The 16,776-nt window shown below is 64.2% G+C and overlaps 3 protein-coding genes across 8 annotated transcripts; 2 read left to right on the top strand and 1 right to left on the bottom strand.

Moving 5' to 3' along the window:
• Positions 1 to 69: 69 nt before the first annotated feature.
• On the top strand, positions 70 to 3,809 carry GJB3 (gap junction protein beta 3). 5 transcript variants are annotated; one of them, XM_065650409.1, is made up of 4 exons: positions 70 to 150; positions 1,177 to 1,329; positions 2,422 to 3,209; positions 3,515 to 3,809. In XM_065650409.1, exons 3-4 carry the CDS (start codon positions 2,452 to 2,454, stop codon positions 3,591 to 3,593), a joined length of 837 nt encoding a protein of 278 aa, XP_065506481.1. In that variant the 5' UTR covers positions 70 to 150; positions 1,177 to 1,329; positions 2,422 to 2,451; the 3' UTR covers positions 3,594 to 3,809. The 5 variants fall into 5 exon arrangements, with proteins under 5 accessions (XP_065506481.1, XP_065506480.1, XP_065506484.1 ...); XM_065650408.1 differs by lacking the exon at positions 70 to 150 and adding an exon at positions 628 to 751; XM_065650412.1 differs by lacking the exon at positions 70 to 150 and adding an exon at positions 628 to 751 and having other exon boundaries at positions 3,510 to 3,608.
• A 1,696-nt stretch (positions 3,810 to 5,505) lies between these two features.
• On the top strand, positions 5,506 to 8,699 carry GJA4 (gap junction protein alpha 4). 2 transcript variants are annotated; one of them, XM_065650399.1, is made up of 2 exons: positions 5,506 to 5,606; positions 6,518 to 8,699. In XM_065650399.1, exon 2 carries the CDS (start codon positions 6,539 to 6,541, stop codon positions 7,568 to 7,570), a length of 1,032 nt encoding a protein of 343 aa, XP_065506471.1. In that variant the 5' UTR covers positions 5,506 to 5,606; positions 6,518 to 6,538; the 3' UTR covers positions 7,571 to 8,699. The 2 variants fall into 2 exon arrangements, with proteins under 2 accessions (XP_065506471.1, XP_065506472.1); XM_065650400.1 differs by having other exon boundaries at positions 5,506 to 5,915.
• Positions 8,700 to 14,074: 5,375 nt separating this feature from the next.
• On the bottom strand, positions 14,075 to 15,320 carry SMIM12 (small integral membrane protein 12). Its single transcript, XM_065650422.1, has one exon. It carries the CDS (start codon positions 15,046 to 15,048, stop codon positions 14,773 to 14,775), a length of 276 nt encoding a protein of 91 aa, XP_065506494.1. The 5' UTR covers positions 15,049 to 15,320; the 3' UTR covers positions 14,075 to 14,772.
• Between the last annotated feature and the right edge of the window lie 1,456 nt (positions 15,321 to 16,776).

The raw sequence follows: 16,776 nt of genomic DNA, 5'->3' as shown, positions 1-16,776 counted from the left end.
AACAAACTACTCTTCCCCTCCCCACACACGCTCAGCGCTGCAGACGAAACCTGGGCAGGCAGCAGGGCTGCAGAAAACACAGCCGGGAAAGAGCTTCTGAAAGGTTCCTGGATCCGGCCACCTCCCTCTGTCCCTGTACCGGCTGGGCAGGTATGACCAGCACAGAGGCACGGGGGGCTCATGGGGCTGGTTGTGGGGGGACAGACCCCGCGGTGCCAACGGGGTGCAGGTGAGAGCTGGGTTATGGTGCATGAAGTGCCACGTTGGGACCCCACAGGCAGCGCCGGGGTCCCTGGCCCATGACGCTGCACACCCAGGGGGTGACGCAGGCGGATGGCACAGCGTGGCACCCCGAGGAGCAGGAACGGCCACCCCAGGCCTTGCTCCTCCATCCCACCGCTCTCCCTGGGGACCAAAAGAGGCTGAGACCCTCCCCAGGAGAATGCACAGCTGCGTTTGCACCCCAGGAAGGAGCCGGGTGCGTCGGGGCCCAACGCCCTGCACCCACGCGGGGCAGGACGGGCGGTGACGCAGCGGGCTGGCACGCCGGGGGCTGGCGACGGTGCCGGGCTCGGCGGGAGGCAAAGCGGTGCTGCAGGCTGAGCCGAGCACACCGGGAGCATTGCCCCCGCTCCTCCTGGCTCCCCCCGTGCTGTACACCCCACCCCGGCACGGGGCTCAGCACGGAGCTCGCACTCCCCACTTCACCGCGGGTCTATGGCTGGAGCCAGCGCTGGACTGAGACAGGCAGGTGGGTGCTGGGCAGGTGGGTGCTGGGTGGCGTCACCCGCTGGCGAGGGGGCACTGGCAGCACACAGGGGCTGTGGACGCCACCATTGGCACCAGCTTTTGGCTGAGGAGGGGAAAGCGACACCTCTCCCAGTTTTAAAGCGAAGGGCTGGGCAGGAGCACCGCAATCGCTCCCCGCCCCGGTGAGCTCTCACGGGTTTGCCGGGGAGGAGGATCTCCCCGTTTCGGACAAGGCGGCAGGCAGAGGTGAGCAGGGCTGCACAGGGGCTGCCGCGGCGCCCGGCACACGCTGGCACAGGACCCGGCTTGGCCCCGTGCACCTCAGCCACGGTCCTCGGTGTATCCCCAGGCTGGGGCTCGCTGTGGGGTGTCGCCATCCAGGGATGGGCTCCGGGCAGTGCTCCAGGCTCTGCTCCTTCCCTGCAGCCCCAGGACACCTCACCGTCCTGCGCAGCCCTCCCTGGACAAGGGGACCCTGAACACCCGTGTGCCATCGTGCAAGGAACAGCCATGCCCTGCGCTGGGCGCTTCCCAGCCCGCAGCCCCCGGTGAGCGGGAAGGAGCCCGAGCCTCGTCCAGGTACGTCTGGGAGTGCACCGGGTCGGCAGCGGCTCCTGGGGAGTGGGAAGGCGAGTGCACGGCAGGTCCTCACAAAACCAAACTAATTCTTGCAAAGAAGCTGAAAAAGCCTCCTCTGGGCAGCGCTGGTGCTCAGCTCTGTCCTTTGAGGGCTCAGCCCTGGGATCGCGGGGTGCTTTGCTCTGGTCTTCACCCCCACGTTACAAACCCCCCCGTGCTCCCGTAGCAGCGCTGTGCGTTACTCAAAGCCAACGGTGCAGGGCCGGATCCAGCTTGCCGCCCCGTACAGCCCTCTGTCAGCTTTTCAGCACTGAGTCAACAGCTGCCAACTCACCTCTGGGTAGAAATCGCCTCGGGTTTGTAAATCCAGGAGGCAGTAAAGCTCCAAGTCAATCTCAGCTGCGGTCCCCTACTCGCACCGCGGCAGCCCCAGGCTGAGCTGTGGAGCCGGTTTGGCCGGCGCGGGGCCGGGAGCCGCCGGCAGTGCTGCCAGGACCAGGGTGCTGGCCAGGGCGACGTGCCGGCAATGGGCATGGACTCTTGCTTTCAGCAGCCCCAGCTCTTGCCCATGCTTGAGATGCCTCAGGCGGCACCTGCAAGAGAGAAAACCAGTCCCTGGTGTGTCCTGGCATCCCAGCTCTGCAGCAGCTGCCTCCCCTTCAGCTCTCAGCATGAGCAGAGCATGGCGGACAGTTTAGCCCATCCTACCCATGAAGCTGAGGCTCAGGGAAGGCTGGGACCATCCCCTGGCAATCCCCTGTGCCCCACGGGTTTGCGCTGCCGAGTTACACAAACATGCGTGGTCAGGCCAGGGACTTGGTGGCAGGGATTTGGCTGGGTGGCTCATCCCTTATGGCAAAACCTCTGTCAGAAGGAGGTGCAGAGAGGTTGAGTCACCCCCGACCATCACCAGGAGAGTGTGGGGCTGGGCTTTACTGTCCACGGGTGGCATGGTCTCCCCACCCCAGATGAGTGTAACATGGTGGGGGAGAGAGTCTGGGAGGTCAATGAGCATAAATGCAGCAGAGATGAGCGACCTCAGTGCTGTCTCCCATCACTCTTCACCCACCGCTTCTGCTGCTGTTGCTCCAGGTTGGGTGACTTTGGCCCCCGCCAACTGCCATGGATTGGAAAACGCTGCAGGCCCTGCTCAGCGGGGTCAACAAGTACTCCACGGCCTTCGGCCGCATCTGGCTCTCCGTCGTCTTCGTCTTCCGTGTGCTGGTCTACGTGGTGGCGGCCGAGCGCGTGTGGGGAGACGAGCAGAAGGACTTTGACTGCAACACACGGCAGCCGGGCTGCACCAACGTCTGCTACGACCACTTCTTCCCCATCTCCCACATCCGCCTCTGGGCCCTGCAGCTCATCTTTGTCACTTGCCCTTCCCTCCTGGTCATCATGCACGTGGCCTACCGGGAGGACCGCGAGAAAAAGAACCGGGAGAAGAATGGGGAGAATTGCCCCAAGCTCTACCCCAACACGGGCAAGAAGCATGGCGGGCTGTGGTGGACCTACCTGCTCAGCCTCTTCTTCAAGCTTATCATAGAGATCCTGTTCCTCTACCTCCTCCACAAGATGTGGGACAGCTTCGACTTGCCACGGCTGGTCAAGTGCACTAACGTGGAGCCCTGCCCCAACACTGTGGACTGCTACATCGCTCGGCCAACCGAGAAGAGAGTCTTCACCTATTTCATGGTCGGAGCCTCCTCCATCTGCATCGTCCTCACCGTCTGTGAGATCTTCTACCTCATCTTCAAGCGGGTTGTGCGGAATGCACGGAAGTGGAAGAAGTCCGCCAAGCGCTCCGTCAGCTACAGCAAGGCTTCCACCTGCCAGTGCCACCTCAAGACGGAGGAGAAGGACAACAAGTCCCAGCCGAGGTGTGTGGCAGCCCTGCGGGCCTCAGCTCCCAACGTGACTGCTGTCTGATGGGGTGCTGGGAGGGAAGGAAGGAGGGAGAGGTGTCCATGGATGGATGGCCCCAGAGGTGGCCATTGCTGATGCCACCACCAGACTCTTCAGCCAGGGCCTTGGTGGCTCTAAAGGGGAGGGGGACACATCCATGGAATCTTTCCTGCTTGGGGCTGTGGGAACATCTCCAGATGTCCTGGTGATGTGGGCACGGTAGGTGGGTGCCAGCTGCCCGTGGGCATTCCTGAGCCTGTCTGTTCTTTCCGCAGAGCAGAGGAGCTGTGAGCTTGCCTGTCCCAGCCAGTTCATCTTCCCCTTGTCCCAGCAGCTTCTCAAGCCTGCCAAGTCCCTGAACCCTGAGAGTCAGCCCATGTGAAAAATGACTAAACCAAAGTAAAGCCCCCTGAGGGGGGCGCATGGGTGCCCGAGCAGACGCAGGTAAGGTGAGGGCAGCCCCGGAGCTCTGCGGCTGCTCGCGGTGATGCCCCGGTGCTGGCGTGCCCGGCGTCTGCCCGCTCCTCCCGGCTTGTCACGCATCGTTAGACTTTTATTCACCAGAACTGCACGCTGGCCCCCAAGGAAATCAAGGAGGGATCAGCATCAATTATTTACTAAACCTTGATAGATATTAAAATAAATAGAAATTATTTCCATTTAATTTCTCCTTAAGTGGCGCTATGCAGAGGGTCTGGCGAGCCGCGTTCCCAGCTCTGCTCGTGCTCCCCCAGCCCCACGAGCGTGCTGTGGTGCGCACTGACACAGCCGGGCTCGTGTCACTGCGAGAGGCCACGACAGCTGCCAGGAGGGTGACGTGTGATGTGTCTCTGTGCCAAACATGGAGCAAATGCTTCCAGCACAGGCTGCTCCTGCGGGCACTCCTGTGTTACCTGGACAGATGCTTCTGCAGGTGGGACAGCACAAGGTGTCCCAGCGGCCCTGGCACCAGCACAGGTCTGCTTTGGAACCTGCGGCTTGTTGGGGCTGTGGCTGAAGCCTGCACCGGGCACGGTCCTGCGGGGTAAAGCAACATGGGAGGCGGAACATCCACGGGTGGGGGCAACTCTGGTTCCTTTGTGGTTTTGGAGCAGCTCTCCAGAGGTGATCATTTCCACTCATCAAGGGCTGGAGTGGCACAGAGCATCACTGGGGACAGGCACCAAGAGGGGGGCCATGCCACTTGGGCAGCCACAACACAGGGGTGGTGGGAGGCAGTATTCATGGGGACTGGCTGGGAGACGGGCACTGGGCTCTGCAGCACCCTGATGCCATGGTATGGGGTGGCACATGGGTGTTACCTGAAAGATGGCAATTATATTAAATATAACGATGCTGTTCTGGCTCTGCCTTCCACTCAGCACCAGCACTGTCTGTGAGGAGGAAATGCCACGTCTCGATGCGGGAGAGACGGCAGCTCCCAGTTGTGTGTGCACTAGCCTAGTTTCTGATGTCAACAGCCCAAGCCCCCCAGCCCTGGCTGAACCCACGCAGCCCATGCCAAGTGTGCCAGCCCTTTGCGGCCACTGCAGGCCAGTGAGGGGGGCATGCACGGGGGTTTTGGCCCCCTGAAGCCAGCAGGACTTAAGCTCGTGCACCAAATATCAGCATCTGCTCACCACTTCTTGTTGCGGTGGCTCTGCATCCCCCGCAGCCCGCGACAGCAAAGCTCCGCTTAAACCCGGGTGGCGGGTCCCTGCTCCCGGATCCCCGGCGCAGCTCAGCCTGGCGCCGGGGCAGCTCCGGTGTGGCTCCGGCGCGGCTCCGGTGTGGCTCCAGCACCACCCAGCGCCCGCCGCGCCGCACGGACCCGCGGGGGGACCCGCCGATCGTCCCCAGAGACACCCCGCCCATCATCCCCGGGGCATCTCCCCGGCCCTGCCTGCTCTGGTGTCCCCCCCCACCGCCCGCGATGCGACCACCAAAAGCGTGACGGCTTTAGGGGTGCGCAGTGGGGTGACATGCTCAGGGTCGCACCCGTGGGTCCGGGCACCCCGGGCGGTTCCTCCTCCGCTCAGCGGCTCTGCCCGGTGGCGGAGCCGCAGCCGGGAACGAGCGGGCAGGGAAAATCGGGCTTTCCACCGCCCCCCACCGGCTTCGGCCCCGGCTGTCCCGGCTGTCTCCGTGTCCCGGGGGTCCAGACCGGGCGGTGCTCCGCGGACCCCCCGCCCCGCCGGGACGGCCCCCCCGGGCGGGGGCAGCGGGGCGGCCCCGCACACCTGGGACACGGCGCTAAGCCCCGGCCCCCCGTTTCCTGCCCGCGCTCCTCCCCCGGCTCCCCCGGGCCCCGCACGGCCAGAGCCGCCCGGCCCGGCCCGGCCCCTCACACCCAGCGCGACCCGAGCCCAGCGGGACGTGCCGGAGCGAAGGAGGTGAGTGAGCGGGACCCCCGGGCACCGCTTGGGGACACGGTGCTCGGGGACGGGGACATCCCCACCGCTAGCACCCACTTTCTACTCAGGACACCTCCTCACCCCACCGCGGCTAGGTGTGTCTTTAACGGCCCATCTGACACCTACGCCTGGCTAATTAGCAGATGATAATTAGGGGTGAGGGGTGTGGTTGTTTTCTCTCGCCCAGCCCGCTGCAGGGCTGAGCTCCCGCCGGGGGATGCGGGCTGGGCTCGCCGGCTGCCGGGGGTGAAACCCAGGCACCCCGGAGCAGGATCGGGTCCGTATGCGGTGAGTGTTCTCGGGGATCCCCCGGCCGGGAAAAGCCCTGAACAACGAGGAGAACACTGGGGCTCTATCGCCCCACAGCAAGGGAGCTGTCAGGGTGGCGGCTGAACGGCGGGGGTTTGTGCTTCCCCTCCTGTGACACTACTGCTCCCTGTCCTTCGGTAGAGCCGGCGCAGAGGGCTGTAGGAGAGCAAATCTGGGTTGCTCCTGTGACCCCCGCTGTGCCACCTCTCCCAGGGCAGTCCCAAACCAGCGGCCAGTGAGCGCTTTGCTGTGGGCTGTGTCCTGGGAGGCAGTGACAGCCACAAGCACTGCGGGCTGGGTGCTGCTGTGGGCAGGCAAATCCCTGAGCTGCTTCTTTCCCCTCAGCCCCATGTTTCTTCACTGGGCAATGGGGTGTAGGAGGAGCACTCCTGGGCTCCGAAATCCTGCCTGGCTCTCTCCCCGAGGTGGGGGATGCTCCTTGGAGGGTTTGCTGGGACCGACTGCAGAGCAGCTGTGTTCCAAGAAAGCCTGGGATTTAGGTAGCCCCATTTGCCCTGTGCGCTCCAGTGTGCAAACAGAGAATTGACTTGGCTCCTCTCCCCTCCTCTATCTGCTGGCAGAGGCACGAGATTCCCTAGAAGATGGGCGACTGGGGTTTCCTAGAGAAACTTCTGGACCAGGTCCAGGAGCACTCGACTGTGATCGGGAAGATCTGGCTCACCGTGCTCTTCATCTTCCGCATCCTCATCCTGGGCTTGGCTGGGGAGTCCGTCTGGGGGGACGAGCAGTCGGATTTTGTGTGCAATACCAAGCAGCCGGGCTGCACCAATGTCTGCTATGACAAAGCTTTCCCCATCTCCCACATCCGCTACTGGGTGCTCCAGTTCCTCTTTGTCAGTACCCCAACCCTGATTTACCTCGGCCATGTTGTCTATCTCTCCCGGAAGGAGGAGAAGCTGAAGCAACAGGAGAGCGAGCTTCGGGCTATCCACAGCAAGGACCCGAAGGTCGAGCAGGCCCTGGCAGCCGTGGAGAAGAAGATGTCCAAGATCTATGTGACAGAGGATGGGCGGCTCAAGATTCGAGGGGCGCTGATGTGGACGTACATCATCAGTGTGATCTGCAAGAGCATCTTTGAGGCTGGCTTCCTCGTTGGCCAGTGGTACCTGTACGGCTTCTCCATGGTGCCCCGCTATGTGTGCAAGAGGGACCCCTGTCCCCATCAGGTGGACTGCTTCATCTCCCGCCCCACTGAGAAGAGCATCTTCATCATCTTCATGCTGGTGATGGGCCTGATCTCCTTAGTCCTGAACCTCCTAGAGCTTTTCCATCTCTGCTGCAAGAACATGCTCAGCAGCGTCAAGAAGGTGCCGGTGCCAGGTGGCCCGAGCCGGGACACCTTTGCCGATGACATGGCCTCAGGTCCCTACGCACCCAAGCACTACCCCTTCCTGTCCATGGCCGAGAGCCACACACCGTCCTACCAGGCCTACAACAAGCTCTCCAGTGAGCAGAACTGGGCCAACCTCCACAACGAGGAGAACCTGGTGCTGGTCGGCGGCAGCAGAGCCCTGTCCAACCCCTACACCCCCAGGGCTGCCGATGCCCCCACCCCGGAGGAGAAGCTGTGCAGCCGGCCGGGGAGCTCAGCCTCCAAAAAGCAATACGTCTAGTGCTGGGCTGGCCCTGGCCGGCCGAGGGGACTGTCCTTGGTCCCTTGTGCCTGCAGAGGTGCTGGCCGTGGGCAGACAGCTGCCTCCTGCCCACATGGACGAGCTGCGCTCACAGAGACCAGCCTGCCCCTGGGACGTGATGCCTGGGAGCGGAGCCTCCACTCTCTCCTGTTTTCCCCACAGACCCTGCAAGGAAGGAAACTGCAGAAAGTTCCCCGGGACGGGCTGTCCTGCGCCTTGCCGTGGGAAAGGGACAAATCCCTGGGGCCGCGTGGCTGGGAACAGGCTGTCCCTGAGGCTGCTGCCCCTCAGGAGCCACGGCTTAGCCGGACCCTGGGGCTCGCCGGACCCCATGCCGTGGTGAGAGCCGGGCGTGCGGCCGTGGGAAGCCACTCGCCTCCAGCCTCAGCACGGAGCGGGCTGAGCCCGGGAGAGCTGGGCTGGGGCAGCACTGCCGGACAGGTCCTGGCCACCAGCCCCGTCCTGTTCCCGTGACCCTGTCACAAATCCAGCGGGGCCAGCGGCTCCTGCCCAGGGTTTGCCGCAGGAGCTGCCCCCTTCCCCACGGGGCATGGGAGGGTTAAGCCAGCGGCAGCTCTCGGCCAGGGCTCTGCAGTGACCAACACATCCCGATGGCTGCAGGGTCACTGCTCCGGTGACCCAGGAGTGTGACTCCCCCCTCGTCTCCTGGCCCTGGGCCCATTCCCATGTCATGTGTGTCTCTAAGTTATTTTTAACCTGCTGGCCTGAGCAAGGAGCTTTCTGCCTTAAAGGTGCAGTTGTGCAGGGGATTTGGGGAGCCATGGCCAGGCACCCCTGAGCCCTGTGTTTCTTTGGGGAGGAATTACCCCAGCAGCTGCTGGATTGGGGGGTTATTGGTTTTATTACTTTGCACTAGTCATCTCCTGCTGTGGGCTGAGGTGCTGGGGGGGATGGAAGAACCAACTGCTGCCGCACGAGCAGCCACCACGACTTCCCCAGCCCATGGATGCTGTGAAAGGGGAAGGTCCTGCTGTGACCAAGGGGCTGCGGGTCCTGCGTGACCCGGGTGTGAGTGCGGGCCGTGGGCACTGCCCTCAGTGCCGGTTCCTTTTCCCCCGGCAGACTCAGTGTTGCATCTTGTTGAATAAAGTTGGATGAAAGAAAAAAGGTGAAGTGTGGTGTGACTGTGCCTGCTCCAGCCCCGGCTGTGTCGGGGAGAGGGGTGAGGGTTTGGGCTGAGGGAGGGGGAAGCTGCTGTCCTGGGGGTGAAGGGGAGTGTGGGCACCTGCTTGTGCTGCTGGTGCCACTTGCCACCAAAGCACAACCCTCCCTGCTTTTCTCCTGGAGAACTCCCCGGCTGAGGGGAGACCTTCTCACTCTCTGCAAGAACAAGAAACAGGATGAGAGGAAACAGCCTCAAGATACACCAGGGGAGGTTGAGGCTGGATCTTGGCAACAATTTCTTCCCCAAAGGGCTGTGGGGCATTGGAACAGGCTGCCCAGGGCATTGGTGGAGTCACCATCCCTGGAGGGGTTGGACAGACGGAGATGAGGTTCTCAGGGACATGGGGTAGGGATAGGGTTGGGGTAACAGTTGGACTCCATGATCTTGAGGGTCTTTTCCAACCAAAATGATTCTGTGATTCTGTAGTGTCCTGTCCCCTTGAGCCTGGCCTCAGCCTAGGGACTGTCATGGGGCCATTGAGGCACAGGTGGCCCAAAGCCGAGCTCAGTCCCTCTCCGCCTGCCCTGGCTCTGCCACAGACGAACCCAGTGGAGGCCGTGGACCCGCTCGGGGCTGCATAATAGGTGGAAATGAGCAGATAAAGGCACACAATGCGGCTGGGGCTGGTGTTTAGTTTCTCCAGCCAAGCAGCCCAGGGCAGAGCCTGCTCTCGGCCCAGGGCCTCTTCAGCAAGGGTGGGACAGACTAAAAATACCCCGGAGAATATGAAATATGGGTGATACGGGGTGATATCGCTGCCATCGGCCACTGGAGGAAGCAAAGAGGGAGGCACCCGGTTCTGCTGCCCTTGGTGCAGCGCCTGGGCTGGCGGCCAAGCCCGTCCTTGACTCCTGTCCCTGCTGGGGATGGGGGGGCTAAAATCCCCCGGGGAGGGGGGCTGGGGTGTGCTCGGCCCCCCCCATGCCCAACATAAGGGTGCAGATCCCCTCTGGAGAGCCCCTGCCCTCTCCCACCAGCTCTGCAGGGACCCTGCCCTCTCCCACCATCATCCAGTGGGGACCCCCCGGGCACCCCAGTGCAATGGGGGGCACAGCCCTGCAATGCTGCGGCTTGCTGGGGAGAGGAGCCGGCACGCTCTGGGGGAGGAAATGCCAGTGTGAAAGGTAACGGTGCAGCCGTGCTGTGTGTTTACCCACCGGCAGTGCGTCCCCACTCATGTCCCCTCTCCTGGGCTGATATTTTTGTTGGCACCAGGGGAGCATCACGCTTTTCCGAACGGCCGTGCAAGGTGGAAAACAAGACGGCTGAGACTCCCCTTGCCTGGACACAGTGCCCGGCCGTGGGCTCTGCGCAAACACAGCTCCACGTCCCGCTATTGTTCCTGTGTTGTGACAAGGCGGCTCGGGGTGGCCGGTGTGACCCCGCACCGCCGGGACCTGCCCGTGGCACACGCCAACAACAACAGCGAGGGGCTCACCTGTGCCGTGGGGCCGGGGAGGGGGCGGCAGCAGGGCCGGTGCTGGCAGCAGCCCCTCCAGAAGGTGGGCGGGTGGCCCTAAGGCAAATAAAAGTTTGCAGCTGATAAGGGCTCCGGCTGGCCCGGCAAAGCCCTTTGGCACAGCCCGGGGACAGATAGCAGCCTGCCAGACACGCACGGGCTTTCTCACACCTCCGCGCTCCCTCCTGAGTAAACAGGCCCCTCCGGTCCCTTTCTGGGAACGGCACCCGCTGCCCCAAAGCCCGGCCCCGTACCGCGATGCTGAGCCTGGTGGTGGCCCGGGCAGGTTGGAGGCTGTGGTGAGGGGCTCCCCATGGCAGACCCAGCTTTCAGATAACGGGCAGTGAGCACAGCCCCGAGTACGTGCCTGCCCCAAAGCCATGCATTTGCTAGGAGGTTCCTGCCTCTTCCCAGTTAGGACCAGCCCATGCTGGGCTCCCCCTGCACTATCCTGCCCTGGGCTGGGGAAGAGGAGCTGTGAGGGCTGCCACGACATGTCACGCCTGCAAGGCTTTCCCTAAGGCGCTGGCCAAGAACCCGGGAGTTTATTTTTAAGCTTTCCCAGCGTACAGAAAATAGCAAGTGTCTAAATCCGACCTGCACGCAGGAAGAGCTGCGGCGGGAGCAAAACCGCAGCTGAGAGGGGAGGAAGGGCAGAGGTCTGGGCAGGGGGACACCAGTCGGGGCCGCAGCACGGTCCCCTCATCCTGCTGGGGTCCCCTCAGTGCCCAGGGCTCTGCCGGCGCTTCCCAGCACCCCATTTCCCCAGGGCCTGGGGGAGCAGACACCGGCAGGAGCATCCTCCTGGGCCAGGCATGGACCCCGCGCCCCAGCACCTGCTCTCAAGGCAACACCAAACCAGGTACAATCCTGCCCTTATCAGCACCACTGCCAGCAGTACAAAATGAAGGAAAAGCAAACCCCAAATGGGTCCCTTCCTCCCACCAGGCCCGTCCCGGTTATATTTAGCCCTCCGCGCAGGGGCATGGCAGACAATGCAGCCCCGTGTGAGAACCGCGGGCGGGAGGAAACGCGCTCAATAGCCCCGACAACTTCCCGCATCCTGACATTGTCGCTCTCCTCTGGAAGCTTCCTCGCACAGAGGCAGCAGGAGCGCAGCCCTCAGCACCCCGTGCCCACCCCGGGATGGGTCCTGCTCCCACCAGCGGCTCAGAGCATCATCCCAGTGCAGCACCAGGAGGGCAGGGGCTGCTGCCTGTGGAACCAGGGGCTTTTCCTGGCACAGGGAGGCCAATTTGGTCTGAAAACAAGGAGCTGCAGTGGCCCAGGGATGCTGGGGATGGGGATGGAGCCCTGAGCTGTGGCTGCAAGAGGCTATGCCGAGCAGGAGGAAACGTGTCCCGCTGTAGCTGTCCCCAGCCAGGGCCTGGGGAAATTCCTCGAGATGCAAACGAGAGCTGCTCTTCGCTCACAGCACAACAGGGCTTTTGGTGGTCACAGAAGTGAGACGGGGAGGTTGGGAAAGGACTTGGCTGCACTCAGGGAAAGGACAAATCCAGAGCCTGGGAAAACAGCCTCGGCTGGCCGGGGCAGGGGAGGGCAGAGATGTCCCCAGGGGCTGCGAGGACACACGGGGGGGGATGTGCCATTTGCTCTCCAGGGCAGCCAGAGGGAGCATTCTCTGTGTCCCAGGTCTGCAGGGACTGTGCTGCTCCAGCATGGGACACAGGACTCCAGTGTCTCCCTCCAGCCCGCCGCACCGCTCCACTCCTCAAAAAACATCACTCTGGGCCTTGCAGCATGGGGACCGGTGGCTCTGAGCAGCCCCTGTGCCAGCACGGGGTCACAGTGTCCCCAGCCCCACGCAGCTGGTGCATCCCTGCTCTGATCTAACCGGACGTCCGCCGTGGCTGTCCAGGTGTGCTGAGCTGTGCCGAGCAGCCGGCGGGGCTCTCAGGGCCCTTCCTGAAGCCGGACAAGCTCCGGGATGATGCTCACTGCAAAATGTCGGCCTCCGAGCCCAGTGTGGGACTCCCTGCCTGGGGACAGGCTCCCCTGGCTCGTGCAGCCCCGGCCATGCTGCTGGCACGGCTCCTCGCCACACTCCCACTGCAGCGCTGGGCTGTGCCGGATTACATACACGCTGGACCAAACCAAGGACTTGCACTTGAGCAGTTCGCGAAGTCTCGGGAAGTCAGGTTTTTTTGCCATAATGGTTTATTCAACAAAGCTTCCTCTCCCTCTTCATGAGCAACTGTGGCTGCTCGCCCCAGCCCTGAGTGCTCGACGGCTCCTATTCTTGTCCAGCCGGTGCTTCCCAGGCAGCACATTGTTGGGATTCAATGGGAGGAAGGGTGGGTTTACGGCACCAAGGGTTTAGGAGAAAGGCAACTGGTCTGCAGTAAGAGGCTTCACCCTTGCCTCAGCGCCTGCCGGGATTCCACGGCCCCGCAGCAACGCTGGTGTCTGCTGTGGGGATGGACGAGAGTCCCCAGATGCACAGAAACCAGCTGGAAACACAGTGGGACCAGTCAGGCAGCTGTGGTGGGAGCGGGGCAGCGGCTGCCCAGCCGGGTGCCATTGGTGCCCACGCAGCCACCGTCAGGGCTCAGCCCTTCCCGAGGGCCCGAGCAGCCCCCCCGACCGGCACCGCGTGGGCCCAGGGGAGGAAATGGGGCAGCGAGGTCCCGACAAAGCCCAATTGTGCCAGGCCAGCCCTGGGAACAGGCAGATCAATGGGCTATAAACAGCCGAGGGAGCCACTCCGTCGCGGGGTGAACAAAGGGGTTTCGGAAGACGTTTCCGAGCTGGGTCCAGCTGGTCCCAGCTGGGGGAAGGGACAGGATTGTTCCCACCCAGGCGCACAATAGGGAATAGCCATCATCTGGTGTCACCCCGCAGCCAGGCTGGAAAGCAGGAGGCCAAGGGCAGGGGGTAGCTCAGGGGGCAGTGCCAGGCTGCCAGGGGTACAGGTGCAGTGGCACAAGAGGTGCTGTGAGCCCTAGTGCAGGAGGTGGCAGAGAGACAGGGCTGGGACAGCCTTTGCACCACCTCGAGACTCCTCCTGCACCTTCTAACCCAGCCTGTGCTGCTCTCACACACTGCGATGGCAAAGGCCTGTGCGTTCCCGGCAGTGCCGCTGTGAGCCCGGCTGCAGGGCAGCGATCCAGCCCCGGGACAGCAGGTCGGGAGGTAAACACGGCCAGGCAGCGCGGCAGGAAAGCTGTCAGCGGGCAGGAGCTGGCTGCAAGGAAGCAGGACGGAGCGACGTGGAACGCTGAACTGGCTGCTGACCTCAGGGCTTCGCAGCCGACACGACAGATTTATCATCCCCGGGAGGGGAAGGCTGGGCCGGGGCAGCAGCGAGGCCTCACTCAGGCACCACGGGAAAAAACAAGCGGAGAGGCAGTGATAACACCGGCTGTGGCCGCTCGGCCCCGGCACGCTGCCGGCAGAGAGCAGCAGCGGTTACCGGCTGGCCCTGCTCAACCGTCCTGCCATGCTGGTGACACCTGAGGCTGGAAGGGACACCATCCACTTGTCCCCAGCGTTTGCTGCCCGCTCAGCAGCCCAGCAGGACCCCCCGTCCCCTGGGCCCCCACCCAGCACTGCCACAGCCCTTCTTGTCTAGATAAGGAGGTTGACGGGAAGCAGATGACGTGACCAGGGGAGCCGGGAGGGATTTCGGTGCCTCCCCCTCCTTCCTGCCTGTCACTCTGTGCCCACCATGCCAGGCCCCATGGCCAGGCAAGGTCACTGCCGGACCAGGGATAACAGCGAAATTTCTCCCATTGCAGAAGGGGCTGCTTCTTGAAAACACGGGGAACAGAAACATGCTCTGAGCCAGGCGCTGATGCAGAAGACAGAGAGGCCCAAGGACTGACAGAAGTTTATTGTGGCTGTTCCTGTACAGGGCAGAGATCTCCCCATTCTCTACACACCAGTCCAAAGCCACCACCACACTTGGAGCTCCACGATGGAAGCAGGGCCAGGACTTCCAGCTCCCACTGTCCCCCTTCCTCGCTGTGAAGCCTGGGGACGATATGGAGAGGAGTTCCCCGGAGATCTGCACCACTGCACAGGATGTGACGCGGTAGCGTGGTGTGTGATCAGGGTTCGCAAAGAGCCACGGGAGAGCTGTAAGGACAGAAGGTCCTCCAGCCCCCGGCGGTTAGCCTGACCCCCACCCCGTGTCACTCAGGTCCAAGTTTCTTCTGTCTTCACGCCACGAAAGAAACCAAACCTTGAGAGACACGGGTGGAACCAAGGTCGAGAGGGCTCCATGGTTCAGGGGCTGGGACAGGCTGTGAGCTGATGGATTTTGGATCTGCTCCCTCTCCAGCGCCCGCCTCCCTGTGCCACACAGGAGCTCTGGCTGCTGCGTCCTGGGCGCATCCATGGGGCGGTTAAACCCCGACCGTCCGGAGGGCCCCGGGAGCGTGAGGAGCAGCCGTGGGCACGATGCATTGCCCAGGTCCAGGCCGGTGCAGGAGGCAGGCTGCGGGAAGCTGTGCAGGCGACAGGGAAGTCCCCAGGGACAGTCCCTCCAGGGCACCATCTGCCCCAAACCCGCCATTAACTCTTCTCCGGGCGGTTCCTGTTGAGCACGGCCCGAGGGGCGAACTCCAGCTTGTCCTTCAGGCTCACCACCTTGGTCAGGTCCTTGCCCGCGATCTCCTCCAGCTTGCGCTCCTCCCGCTGCTCCGAGATGCTCTTCTCCTCGGCGGCGGGCGGGGGGTCCCCGCGGAGGAGCCGCTCCAGCTGGTGACCCACCAGCCCCACCACGAAGGCCACCGGGAAGGTGACGTACGGGGCCTTGGAGCGCACGGCTGCCCAGAGCACGGACCACATGGCGCCGGGGGCCGCGCCTGGTGGGGCCGAAACGCGGCGGTCACCAACCGGGCCCGGCCCCCGCGGCCTGAGGGCCCGCAGCGCCCGGGAGACGCTCCGGCGGGCAAGGCCGCAGCGGGCGGGTCGCAGAGGGGACTTAACGCTGACCCACAGGGAACCGGGACCCGGCCGGGACCCCCGCGGGGCTCCCCCGGAGCCGGAGCCGCAGCGAGCCCGCGGCGGCCCCGCTCACCTGGGCCCGGCCGCCGCAGCAGCCCCGCCCCTTCCGGTCACCGGCGGCGGGCGGGACAGCGCGCCGTTAGGCGGCCCCGCGGAGCGGTGCTGCCCCCTGGCGGACGCTGCGGGGATCGACGGCGCTGGAGGAGCGGCCGGGGCCGGGGCCGCCCCGCGGGGGGACACGCGGGGGGACACACGGGAGGAGACTTGTGGGGAGACCCACGGGGAGAACCACGGGGGGACCCACAGGGGGACACACGGGGAGACACACGGGGGGATACGCGGGGGGACACACGGGGGGACACACGAGGAGACACACGGGGAGACACACGGGGAGACACACGGGGGGACACGCGGGGGGACACGCGGGGAGACACACGGGGGGACACGCGGGGGGACACACGGGGAGACACACGGGGAGACACACGGGGGGACACGCGGGGAGACACACGGGGGGACACGCGAGGGGACACACGGGGAGACACACGGGGAGACACACGGGGGGACACGCGGGGAGACACACGGGGGGACCCGCAGGGGGACACACGGGGTACACATGGGGGGACACACGGAGAGACCCACAGGGAGACCCATGGGAGGAGACTTATGGGGAGACCCACGGGGAGAACCACGGGGGAAACCCACGGCAAGAGCTAGGGGAAGACACCCTCCGGGAGACCCACGGGGGGACACCCCGGGGAGACCTCGAGGGAGAGACTCCCCAGGAAGAGACCCACGGGAAGAGACGAGGAGGAGAGAGACACACAAAGACACCCACAGAAAGACCCACAGGGGGGAGAGCCATGGGAGACCTGCAGACACCCCGACCCGGCCACCCCACGGGGACACCTGCCCCGGTGAGACCCCGTCTCCCACCCATGAACCCCCCTCCCACCCACGGACACGCAGCGGTGACAGATAGGGAAAGGCGAGCCCGGCGCTGGCCACGTCCCTGTGGGGAGGTGGCCGCTGGCCCGGAGTAACCAAAGTCATCTTTATTAATTGCGGCGGTTCGTTACAATAAAAAGGGAGCCACGTGTCACGGTCACTGCACGGCGCTGGCCAGGGCGGGGGCCGGGGGGCCCTTCCCAGGCATGTCCCTAAATTTGGGGTGCAGGGGGGAGCGGGGTGGGAAGGGGCTGTGGGTGGCTGAGCGGGCACGGCCGTCCCAGGGGTGTTTAGCACCAACAGACTCCCGGTGCGGTGTCCCCCTGCCCAGCCCTGGTCCCCCTGTGACATGGGGGGCATGAGCTGGGCCCCTCCAGCTGCCTCCGGTCCCGCTGCTCTGCCCGAGGGCCCTGGGCGAGGTTTGGCCCGGATTTCGGGAGCCCCCTGGCACCCATGGGCCCTGCCTGGGGGGTGGCTGGTGATGCTGCTGGCATGGCAGGGGTTGGGGACAGCGTCTTCCCCTTTCTGCCACTAAAACGGACACTGTGGGGGACAGGGTGCATGGAGAGGGGACACGGATGGGGACAGGGATGGGGCGGACGCAACCTCCTGTCCTGCTATGCT

The sequence above is a fragment of the Caloenas nicobarica genome, chromosome 23 (genome assembly GCF_036013445.1).
Source record: "Caloenas nicobarica isolate bCalNic1 chromosome 23, bCalNic1.hap1, whole genome shotgun sequence".
NCBI classification, from domain to species: Eukaryota; Metazoa; Chordata; class Aves; order Columbiformes; family Columbidae; genus Caloenas; species Caloenas nicobarica.
Note: the sequence above shows the minus strand (reverse complement) of the source record. Positions and strands in the feature narration are given on the sequence as shown.